The 12,717-nt window shown below is 35.8% G+C and overlaps 2 protein-coding genes across 2 annotated transcripts; one reads left to right on the top strand and one right to left on the bottom strand.

Moving 5' to 3' along the window:
• The first annotated feature begins 1,078 nt into the window (after positions 1-1,078).
• On the top strand, positions 1,079-4,362 carry LOC21404202. The gene is made up of 5 exons (XM_010113216.2): positions 1,079-1,522; positions 1,849-2,829; positions 3,144-3,338; positions 3,436-3,590; positions 4,281-4,362. Exons 1-5 carry the CDS (start codon positions 1,367-1,369, stop codon positions 4,360-4,362), a joined length of 1,569 nt encoding a protein of 522 aa, XP_010111518.1. The 5' UTR covers positions 1,079-1,366.
• A 951-nt stretch (positions 4,363-5,313) lies between these two features.
• LOC21404201 (rop guanine nucleotide exchange factor 14) lies at positions 5,314-12,576 on the bottom strand. The gene is made up of 8 exons (XM_024175473.1): positions 12,431-12,576; positions 10,309-10,461; positions 7,454-7,825; positions 7,170-7,324; positions 7,006-7,080; positions 6,634-6,909; positions 6,154-6,516; positions 5,314-5,968 (listed from the first exon to the last, which is right to left on the bottom strand). The coding sequence occupies exons 2-8, from the start codon at positions 10,379-10,381 to the stop codon at positions 5,558-5,560; spliced, it is 1,725 nt and encodes a 574-aa protein (XP_024031241.1). The 5' UTR covers positions 10,382-10,461; positions 12,431-12,576; the 3' UTR covers positions 5,314-5,557.
• Between the last annotated feature and the right edge of the window lie 141 nt (positions 12,577-12,717).

Raw genomic sequence — 12,717 nt, 5'->3', positions numbered from 1 at the left:
TAATCCATATATGCTGAGTATTTCAATTTATTCTTATTGCTTGTGATTGTTTGGCCAACTATCACATGATTTTGTATTTGATTTGAGATTGAGAAGTGATAATTAAATAAGCTCTTAATTGAAATACCGTGAGTTGTTCATAGGATAGAGATATCTGTGATGCTTGTGCAGTTCTTTTAAATTTCTTGCACTTAATGATTTTCAACAGGTTTAGAAGTCTGACAGAGATGTAGAGTTTGCTTGTTGGATTAATATTATTGTTGCTTGAGAAAGAATAATAATTGCTTTAGAGAAATTGCTGTCAGTATAGGATTGAATGTTAATTTTCTTGAATTATGGGAATTTGAACATGATTAATTTTGGTGAAATCGGAAACCCTAGAGTCTTAATCTATTGAATTTTATTCCATTGTTTAGCGTTGTTTGATTTATTTAATCATTTTAGTTTTACCTTACTTAATTTTATAAACTCTCTTTTCGATTATTCAAATAAAATTAGGGTTAATATAATTTTGGTAATTAGTAAATAAAAATCCTTGTGGGACGATATTCTTATTCACTATTATATTACTTGATTGCGATAGCATATACTTACGTTACGATTTTTCACAACAGTATTTCTAGCACTAACTATGAGAGTAAATTCGGAATAAAAAATGCCTTATTAATCACAAGTAGATATCTTTATAGTATTGTATAATAGAAGATATTTTTAGACCAAGGCCTTGGATAATAGATGTAATTACGGCCCCGTTCACTTTACCAATTTGAGTTTAGAATTCGAGTTTTGCTACAGTAAAAAACTCTCATAAATAATCATATCTAACTTTTTTTTTACAGTAAAAAATTCTCACATAAAATTATATCTCAACTCAAATCAGTGAAGTGAACGGACCCTTATACGAAAAATTGAAGAATTTTCTTGTTTGTTTGCATATAAGTTAGTATTGCAGAGGCAGAGAGCAGTGTGTATTGGGCTTTTTGTTTGTTTCGAATGTTGTGAAAGAGAAGCCCAAAAGAGGACTTGTATGATGGCTCTGTCGCTCTTTCTCCCTGTGGCTCGTGTTGTCAGCGTCAAAACATGAAACGTGAAATGCGGTGCGAGTGAGTGGAGTGAAGACCAAGTACAACTCGTTTTGAAGTTGCCAGAAATAGAGGCTTAAAACACGCCCATTTTCCCATTCTTTCCGATTCATTCAAACAATGTTAGATTTGTTTTTGCTTTTGCTTTTGGTCTGTCTCTCCTAATTGTTCTCTTTTTTCTAATCTTTTCTTTTTATTCACCCCAAAAAAAAAAAAGCGAAATGGGCCAAACGCCTTCCCTCTCCGATCGATTGAGTTGAATTTTTGTGGGAGTGGAAGAGGCCATGGGATCCTCCGGCAGCAAATCCAAGACGGCGTCGTCTCCGTCTCCGTCTTCGTCTGGTGGCCAAAGAAGAGCTCGATCTATTTCTAAAGCCCAGAGAGTATTGCAATCCTCTTGCCTCGGGACCACCACCAGATCTCATCATCACCAACACCCTGTTCGTTCTTTCGTTTCTCTTCCAATATTCTTTTCTTGAATTTCATTACAAAATTTGTCTCGAAAGATTCTTTTCTCTTTTTTTTTTTCCCCTACTATTTCATTACAGTTAATGAGTAGTACTTTCCTTATTTGTAATCATTAAACTAGTTTAAGTAAACTGAGACAATGCTCATGTTTCATCCAATCTTATTTTATATAATAAAATAAATTACCCAATAATAATAGTATGCTCATACATTTGTTCACTACAAGAAATAAAGATAACCCAAAGCTGTTGTTGAATTGAGATATTCTGTAACTAACTGAATCATGTTATTGTTTCAGGTTTGTGATAATCACAACAAAGAAAATGCAAGCAATGGTCAATCACATGACCCGAAAATCGAATGCTACAACAACAGAAAGGTTAAGGATGGACAACACTCCGATGAAATGCCTTGTAACATAACTTCAAGTGATGGTATTGGTGGCAGTGGTACCACCTCTGGCCAACGACCTCCGTCAGCTCGATCGGGTCGCTTCCTTTCCCGATTTAGCTTCATCCCTGGTAATGTAAGCTTCAGGCTGAGCAGGGCAAACAGTTTAGGCTCTTCCAGGTCTTATCCAACATTTTTCAACAACGAAGACAATGCTAGCGGAGGGCCCGCCGCTGGTGGCTTTGTCAGTGGGGATGAGTCTCACCAAGGCACCGAATTGCTTCCGATGTCAATGATTAACCCAACTCCTGCGCTCTGTTGCGAGGATTCTTCCGCTAACTTGCAGTTAAACACTAGTCGAGGCGGTTGTTCTTATTGCTCGGGAGATGATCAGGCAGGCTCATATGTAGCTAGAAATGGTAGTAGTGGTTCAGGGATTGATGGGAATTTGTGCTCGCCGAGAAATCTTTCCGAGATGGAAAATGTTGGCATTAGAGTTTCTGATAGGATTGCTGGAGCTAGAGAACCGATTGAGCGGAATGTTCGTTTCAGTAGAACATTAAGTGTTGGAAGACTTCGTGATAGAGTTCTCCGCCGATCATCATTATCCGACATATCGTTTTGTCCCTCATTAGTTCAACAGCAGCAACAAGTAGGAGAAGTGAGAGATACCGACGCCTGGGAGGATCAGACTGGGACATTGGCATCTGAAAGTAGTACTGTAGCCTCCCCAAATTCATCTGCTCACCCTTCATCCAGTATGTCAAACTCATTGTTCAGGATCCAAGATTATGAGGTCGAAACGCCTCCATCCAGAGAAACACGGTATCATGATCTTTTGGAGCATAGATCAAATTTCCTTGAAAGGAGGAGGAGAATACGATCTCAGGTTTGTATTTGTGCACTTTTGGTGTGAGAAATTTTAGCAATGAGTGAGGATAGGAACATTCTAGGGCTTTCAAATATCCATTTTATTTGCAAAACCGGTAGACCATATAACTTGTAGGTTAAAAACCAATCGCTAACAACTTTTCTCCCAAGAGGATATCTGTTGTTGCCGTGCTGGGTATTTTGCATTCCGCTTAAGAAATTTACTACCTTTGTTGTTTTGAACATTTGCACGAGTACTAGCTAAGTAGCTATTACAATTCACTACCTGACGATCTTAACGGCTCCAACATTTGATGTAATGGGATGCTGTAGGTTCGCGCTCTTCAGCGGCTGGGAAGCCGTTTTGAAAACGTGTCTGGACACGAGAGGTCCTGCATCTTATCTGGTCAACACAGAACAGGTCGTTGTACTTGTCGTGCAAGTAACCGGGACCCCCATTTGAATGATGATACCAGTGCCAGGGCTAGCATATCCAGAATTGTTATGCTGGCTGAGGCATTATTTGAGGTAATGCTAACAATAACATGTGGTAAACCTCTGTAACAATAGCTTTTTTCACTACCTTTAATATAAGTTGAATATTTTTGTTACTTAATTTAATTAGGTTCTGGATGAAATTCACCAGCAATCTGTGGTTTTATCATCCCGACCTTCTGTTTCTTCTATTGGATCTGTTCCTGCACCTAGTGACGTTGTGGAATCTTTGCCTGTCAAGTTATATACGAAGTTGCAAAAACATCAAAATGAGGAAGTGGCACAGTAAGTATCCAAGTCTATTTTCATTTTCACTAATTATAATTTATAAGTGATGGAGGTAAATTAATAAAGTTTTTGTTTCTGTTTCGTAATACAAACATTCATCTGTCTTATTATTGTTATTATTATTATTTTTTTCCATTCATTTACTGATTAGTGTTCCTTTTACATTTTATAGTAAAACAGCAGTCAAGGGTGGAGCCATTTTGCGGGCTCTCTCGAATCTCGATTGCTAGCACAAAATGAATTTTATACAAAACTAGAAGTAGACTTTTGGCTTTTCTCTGTTAGGAAGCAAAAATCATTGTGAAGAAAGCACAAGCATCATGCATCCAGTTAGTGGGCATTTTCTTTAGAATTTCTTCTTTTGTATTGTGCTACTGGAACAGACAAAAAAAGCGCTTACTTGAGTGAGTGTTGTATGCATGGCAGGGTATGTCCATTATGCCGAGGAGATATCTGCAGATCTGGCTCATTATCTGCTGAAAACTAAGTTGGACAGTACTCGTTCTTTTCTTCGAAACAACTTTCGGGAATTTTGAAGGCGGAAATGAATTCGGAAACATTGAAAAGTGTCCGTCTTGAATACGATGCTCTGGGAGTTACAGTCCGGCAATTTTTCTATTAGTATCGGTCAATCCTTTTTCATGTCATTGTCGTCCATAATTTGCTGCTCTGATTGCTTTGTTGTAGTTTTGATGCTAGCGGAAATGGGCTGCACTGGTTGAAACATAATTCAGCTGCAGAGCCAGATTTGGAAGAGAGAGTTTGTTGAAAGGAGGGTCAGGGATACTGTGAATAGTGAATTATGATGAGCGGAAGCCCTGTTGTTGTACTTGTATCCTAATCCATTTTCATAAGCTTGTTTGTTAAAAGGCTTTGCTCATTGAAGAGCTAAAGCAATTTTTTCAAATCTTTTACCGGGATTTATTAGGCTATAAGGTTCAAACAAGTTAATTGAGTAATGCTCTCTGTTATTTATTGCTGCTAATGATTAATGTCAGTCTCACGACTTAAACTGTTGAGATATGTACATATTATTAACTCTGGATCTCGTAAGCAAGATATATATTATATAAAGGATCGACACAAGTTGAAATGTTTGTAAGAAATTTAGGGCCTATTTGAAAAAACAAAAAAATTTATCATCCGAAACTAAATTTATGATTTGAAAAACAGGGGTGAATAAAAAAATTAAAAAAAAAACCTTGTTTGCTCGGTGTTTTTGAAATCAAAGAAAACTTGAATGAATACCTCAAAACACTCTTTTGAGTCCTTTTTCTTGTAGAAACAGGAAACGCTCATCCAAAAAAGGCTCCCATGTATCTACCGTGGAAGGAGAAAGAGGATCATAAGTTAATGGAGGAGGAGGAGGCGTGACCGTTTGTTTGTCAAGATGCAAGTGCAACAAACAAAGATATTAAGGGTCAATGGCTTCAATGTTCAGCATCAGTTTAGTTTGTCGAAATTTTCAATTTTCAATATTTAAAGGACATATTTCTTATTCTCATTTTATTTTCTCATTAAGGACTTATTCCTAGCCAACTTTAATTAAGTAAATAGAAATGAATGCTTAGAGAGGGTAAGCGTGGACTTCTTCTTCTTCTTTTTTTTTTTTTTTTTTCTTTTTTTGGTTGATTTTTTGATTTCTAATTTGTTGATGTGGGACTCCTACAAAGAACAATTAAGTACGTAATTCAAGTTGAACATGCATGCATGATTTTGGTTCATCAAATTTCACTTTGCATTATGCGGTCGTAGACAAGCTCAAATCAGAGACAACGAGGGCATAAACAAAATTGCTCGTTCACTGAATGCATGAAATAAAAGCACGTGACAGCAATCATTTACTGTCCAATTATCTTACATTAACGCTATATTACATAGACAACATCTATAACAGGGCCGGGGCTAGTTTAGGTCACACCAGATATGTTGTGAACCTAATAACTTAAAAAGAAAGAAAGAAATTATGGAGAATTTGGAGGGGACAAACTGATACAGGCTTCTCGACCAATGCACCATACTCGCCGCCGACTTGGTGTGGAGTTCACACTCAGAAAGGGGCTTGCTTTTGCGTCACTACAAGAATTAGATTCCATATCAAAACTACTGCTGGCCCTTGATGAAGTTGACTCAGAGCGCCGACCATCCACTCGATCATTATCAGTTGTTGTCGTCAACTTATCACGATCTGAGTTGTTGTTGGTGAGACTAGTTATAGACATCCAAGCGGGAAAACAAGAGCTTGATATTGCCGAGGACACGTTTGGATTGACTGAAGCATCTTCTCTCATGATATCTCCAATTCTGCATAGTATGCTGAATGCAAGGTTTCCAAGAGCCCTTGAATAAGCTTCTAGAATTGAACGACGCACACACTTTGCTTTAACCTTCCGATCAAAAAACCGCGTATTCAAGCTTATTATATAGTACAATAAATCATGTCACGTGCAGTCAGTTCATTCTTGTTGTACTTTTTGTCATGTGACTGTTGTCTTTAATTTATCATTAACACAAGTACAACGATGGATAGCAACCTGCTTTAGCCTAGTATGAAACTCACCTTGCCATACTGAATTTTCGTGGCGTCGAGAAATGACTGAGGTAGGTTGGGGTATCTAGTCTTGAGCTGCTGTGCAAGAACTTCTGCTCGGTCCAATAATAGCTCCATCTCATCATGCTCAGACACTGGATCCTTGATCATGAAGGTCGACCATGAAGTTCGAACAGGGGAGTTACCACTCACTTGCTGTGTTTGGCGGATTCTCTCTCTCCACGAAAACGCTGCAGCTTCTAACCCGTTAACAGTCTCGAGCGCGTTGTGCTCGGATTTTATGTTGAGGGAATTCAGCATTTCCTCTGCTGAGCTTGATTGATCGGCTGTCAAGACCGTGAAAAGATCGTCGCTTAGGCTTGCCTTTCCAGACTGTCAGCAGGTAGACACAGATATAGTCTTCATCTATGAGCCAAGTTACTCAAAGGGGTACGCGTGAAGGATGAGATGACATTATGAATGATTAAAGAAGAATAACAAACTGAATACCTTGGCAAGTGCGTCCCTAATAATGGTAGGGACAGGCATTTCGAGCAAAACACTTTGGTTGATGGATCTGGCGGCTTTGAACACTTGATAAACAACTCTACCCTGATTAGTCAACTTGTTCCTCGCTGAATCAGACATCCCAGTCTCGGGTACTTGGGGAATTGGGAGCCACCATCTTTTGCTGCTCTTGGCTCCGCTAGTTTTGCTCCTTCCTTCTGCCCGACTGCCTCCTTCGGCATACCAGAACTCAGTGCTCACCATCGAATCAAGGGTCTCCTATCGAATAACCGAATGGTGAGTGTTTTTATACACAAGCTAAGAAAAGCGTCTATAAACTTGTTATTATGCGGGTAAAGGTAAAGAATCACCTACAATGAGCATGGAATCCAACTTCTGAAGCGCAGGAAGATTCATGTGGATATCCGCACGGGGTTTTGGGGTCATTATCTGCCAGCAATGAGAATATTATATCATTAGAAAAGATAGAATTTCTTAATGTTGGAAAAGTGATTTGTCTGAACAGATTAAGATTATACCTCAAGCATACGACCGTTGGCACCGTTTTGTTTAGCGGGAACCAACTCAACCATAAAGTTTGTAGGGGAGAGCAGCCAGTCCATTTCTCTTATCCACTTGCTCTTCCTTTCTTCAGGCAGAGGTTCCAGTTTCCACAACTCTCCAAAAACTGTGCCTGCACCAATCACCATACATTTTTATTATTCTTATTATTGCGGTCGTTGTTGGAGAAAAACCGACAATTGGACTGCTTGTTTTCGATGATGTTAGCAAAAAGACCGGATGAAGGAATTGTTCAAAAGACCTGCCAGAGTTGTGATAGCATTAGACAAGGCCAAAGCAGAGGTGAGGCCCTTACAGCCTCCAGTAACGTCTTCACCCAACAAGAGATTGGCGAATTTCTCTTTCATGGTCTCCACGTCCGAGAACTGAAGGGAGTAAGCAGGTTTTTCTTTGACACAGAAATCCGATTCATCCAAATCCAATTCCAACTCCTGCTCATGATCCCTCTTCCATTTTGAAGAGAATGATCCGAACGCGTCTTTGCTTGAGGAACAACAGCTCAAAGCATCGTCGTCATCCAACGAGTGATCAGTTCCTCGCCTTGTCCTTGTTTCGTTTCCGTATCCTCGGCTGTTGAGAATGCAATTCTCAAGGCCATCATATGTCATGATTCCTGTCATATTTTGTGATCCCGATAGATTAGTTTCAATTCCATAACTACTACTTCTTATACTAGTTCTTCTAATATAGATTTAGCAGCCAAGTTAGATTTTAGATCACTGCCATGTGATCTTTGTCGATCTGTGTGTTTAGACAAAAAACTTCTTTTAGTGATGAGTCAATTATTTGACACTAAAGTCATGCCGACATATGACAAATTTCAGATCAAGAAGGAATTTTGAAATTGGAAGTCCGACAAATGCGAATTGGACACGATCTCCGCATTGATTTTTTAGAAATTGTAGGTGTACGTAATATCCACAAGCAAGCAAAATGTAAAGGGAAATAATTTTGTTATTATATTAATTGTCTTAATTCGACTTGGGCATGTCTTCAATCTTATTTTTTGGTCTTTGGGGTCTCTTTCTGATACCATGACTATGACTTCTAAGCCACCCCTCTAATAGTAAACTGTGACACTCAACAGAATCAGAAAAACCCACACAAAAAAAAAGAAAAAAAAAATGAGACCTCATTCACTTCGTGAATTCTGAGTTTTCAATTCGAGCTGAGATGTGACATTTTCTGAGAGTTTTTCACTGTATCAGAAAAAGTTAAATGTGACATTTTTTAAGCGCTTTTAACTGAAGAAACTTAGAACTGAAAACTCGAAGCAACCAATCAAAAATCAACACAACAATTAGGGAATCTGGCTTAATTAAGATTCGTCACTACATTCCACTCACAGCAATTGCCCAAGTTCATAAACAAATTAGAGGATGTTTGGTATGAAAATTTGTGCTATGGTTCGTAGCTCACTGCTACAGTATTTTTTTTACAAAAAATACATGTAAATTGAGAATAATTTTGAGTTGTGTATGTGAGAAAAAAATACTGTATTAACAAAATTAAATTTAAATTTTTATAAAAAAACACAATCACTCTAATTTTGTCCGGAACTAATAATAGCGCTTGAAATTTGGTGGTGTTGGATCATGGATGGATATATTGGACTTAAAAAAGGGAAAAAAAATCTGTTCATAGCAGAGATATATATATATATATATATATATAATGAGAGAAGCACAAGATTGGAAATTTGGAGGAGATTGATCAGAGCATGAGAATCCCTGCTGCAGTAGAAATGAAATGATGTACAAAATGGAAAAAATATTTGTATTGGTTTTGAATTTTCAGAACCCATTCATGAGAAAAGACAGTTTTGCAGTGAGTTGTTGATTGTCTCATTCAGATTCAATCAGTTAGGAAATGGCGGATTAAACGTGATGGAAGTAATAATTAGGACCCACCAAATGGGAAAGGAAAATTCAACCAAAACAAGACAATTACTGAGGAAGACATGACAGGCATTTTGTGGGGACCTCTAAAGCCTAAAGGGAGGGTGGTATTGACAAATCACACTCACTTTTTCTTTAACATTTTGATCGTATCTTTGTATTTTTACTATTTTTATTTTCTGGCTCCACACTCAAAAATAAAATAATAAATTAATAAATTAAGAATGTGTTTGGTATGGTGATTCATATCCTGATTCGAATCATAATTCATGATTTACTATAATATTTTCTCTCATAAAAAATACACATAAATTAAAAATAATTTTAATCTCATAATTCTAATCTATAAACTAAACGTTTCCTAAAAGATTTTTTGACATCTACCCAATGGTAAAAAGCAATACAGAAAAGTTGAAATTATGGGTTAGTCATATAGCCCCATGTGGGTTTCACGTATTAAGATAACCTAGAGTAGCCCCACAAAAAAAAATAAAAATAAAAAATCAACCAATGTTTATGGAGCAAAAAGGGGGGAAAAAAAAAGAAATATGACTTTGAAATGAAAAAAAAAAAAAAAAAGTTTAAAATTGTGGGGTTTGGTGGTGAACATGGTGAAAGGGCAAGGAAGCATTAATGTCGTGCTCTGAAAAATAATAAATGGAGAAACGCTAGTTTCGATGCTTTCATATTGATACATATATATATACACATATATATACACACACATATATGTAGATCTGTCTTATTCTCTCTCTATATTTGCTGTTTGCATTTGGCAGTGAATTGTTGTTTTCTCTATTAAGCATCACTTGATTGTTCGTTCTCGTTGTGCCTTGTGTGCATTGCATTTGCATTTTTATGTTAAGAATAGCTTGTTAATTTGTAATATGGACCCCATCATTACGTATTCTTTCTTAAATTTTCAGCTTTTCAACCTTCAAATGCAAAAAACAATGCCTGCCTATGCCCGCATAGTCTAAAACTTGTTTATCTCGTTGGCTTCATAATTCATTTGTACGTGTCCCATGAGCTAGCTAGCTAGTCGGTCAAACATATTGGATTTAACTATATATTAACATCACATTAGGATGGATATAAATATAATAGTTATTTGATTGTATATATTAGTTAAAATAAAATAAAGAGGATATATATGTAATACAAAATTATTAAGTGTAATAATGAAAGAGAGACTTACTATCATGCTCGTCAAAGTCGAGGCTGATTTCTCTGTCCCGTGTGCAACATGCAAGTCTCCTCCTCATCATCATCTTTTTTTTTTTCTTTTCTTTTCTCACTTTAGAAAGCTCCCAAAAGCAATAAAAGCTCGGGCACCAATATATATATTTCCCTACTTATACGCCAAATTACACGTAAAAATAGTAATATTATTTCTAGTTTCTCAATTTATACAAACGTTGCATCTAACATACCCATATTTATGTAAATCGTTGTTACTATATTAACATTGCGTAGTTCTGAATTTTGACAACGACATTGATCAATTTTTTTTCTAATTTAAAAAATAAAAGAAAAATGATAAATATGATTAATGGGGTTTGTGTTTCCCGTGTCCTGTGATGGATGGAGAGACAGCGGCCCATTGTTTTTCAAATGCACTCCAAAATCACCAAATACTAATAGGCAGGGCTAATTAATAATAATATTAATAATACTAAAAGCCTAGTCACCAAAAGTCAAAGCATTCTTCTTAATTTATTATTTGTATTATTATACGCACTTAAATATGTTCTGTCCATGTGTACATAATTATGTGTCGAAATATATAAAAATATATATATATATTATTTTTAAAATACATATGTATGTGTATATTATGGCACGTGCGCTAACGGTTAAAGCTACCAGCAAGAAGTTTCAAGCGACGAGAGCAACTATTAAACAACCATCTTTAGAATAATATGGTGCTGCCTATATCAGTCAGACTAATTTGACGGTTGTGTTTCCATCAAGAGTCCGTTACTCATGTCTTATTTTATCTGAAATTAATATGTATTTTCAAAAAATAGATAGAAAAAGGGGGAACTCCAAAATCACCAAATACTAATAGGCAGGGCTAATTAATAATAATATTAATAATACTAAAAGCCTAGTCACCAAAAGTCAAAGCATTCTTCTTAATTTATTATTTGTATTATTATACGCACTTAAATATGTTCTGTCCATGTGTACATAATTATGTGTCGAAATATATAAAAATATATATATATATTATTTTTAAAATACATATGTATGTGTATATTATGGCACGTGCGCTAACGGTTAAAGCTACCAGCAAGAAGTTTCAAGCGACGAGAGCAACTATTAAACAACCATCTTTAGAATAATATGGTGCTGCCTATATCAGTCAGACTAATTTGACGGTTGTGTTTCCATCAAGAGTCCGTTACTCATGTCTTATTTTATCTGAAATTAATATGTATTTTCAAAAAATAGATAGAAAAAGGGGGAAAAAAAAAAAGGAAAAACAAAAACTCACTCTTGTAAGTGTGTGCAGATAAAGAAAAGTTCTTCAGAGTTGAAACGTTTTAACAGGTCTAATGAGTTCCAACTCTACCTACTATGACCAAACAAAGAGAAAAGAGTAAAGAGTAAAGAAAAGGACAAAAAGAAAACGCATCTTCTAACTGAAATGGGTTAAAAGATCCTCAACTCTTTTTCTTTTTTTTTTTTTTTAAAAAAGAAAGTAGTAGAAAGTAGGAAGAGTGGTGAACTTTATCGAAACACCATCGTGGAACTCGAAACTCTTTTTGGGTATTATATCATATGAGAATAAATTAGATAAGCAAAAAGGGACGAACTTAAAAAAGAATTAATAAGGAAAAAAAAAAAAAAAAGAAGTAGAATGCTATATATGTCGGTCGGAATATGTCATTAATGCCAATTTGAAGTTAATTCAAAGAGTAAATATGGACTGTACGGAGTACCAAAATTAAATTCCACATTATAAAATGCCGTAGTTACTTTGCCTATCACATATTTGTTACATTTTGACAAAATGAAATCCTACACAGCAAACTTTTCTTTTCCAAAAAAAAAAAACATATAATCTCACTTTTGGTTTATCATGATGGTCAAATTTTTTACAAATTCTAAAAGGGAGAGAATGTTGATGAGAAACAAAAAGATGGGTATCTTCAGTAGCCAGCAAAAAAAAAAAAAAAAAAAAAAAAAAAAAAAAAAAAAAAAGAAGAAGAAGAAGGGGTACCTGTAATCGGCCAAATCATTATTTAAGTATGGAACAGAAATTAGGCATGAAATCAGTGGGGGAAAAAAAAAAAACTGATGAGGGTACAAACCTTGAACGAGGTCTCTTCTAAAAATTAGAGCTGATCAGTCTTGCCAAGTACGCTTATTATTGCCAACCGCATCAACATGGTTTCTGCTTAAATCAATATTGTAATTATATTCGTGATCATCAGATTCAGATACAGCCGCAATTATATATAAATATATATATATATATTCATTTGGAGCATATATACATGCAAGTATAAATTTATATATACATGAGCATCGATCAGAAAACCATTAAGAACAGTACTCGCACTATATATACACACATTACATGAATAATATACATATA

This window comes from Morus notabilis, unplaced genomic scaffold (assembly GCF_000414095.1).
Source record: "Morus notabilis unplaced genomic scaffold, ASM41409v2 Scaffold256, whole genome shotgun sequence".
NCBI lineage: Eukaryota > Viridiplantae > Streptophyta > Magnoliopsida > Rosales > Moraceae > Morus > Morus notabilis.
This window is presented reverse-complemented; position numbering and strand designations above follow the sequence as displayed.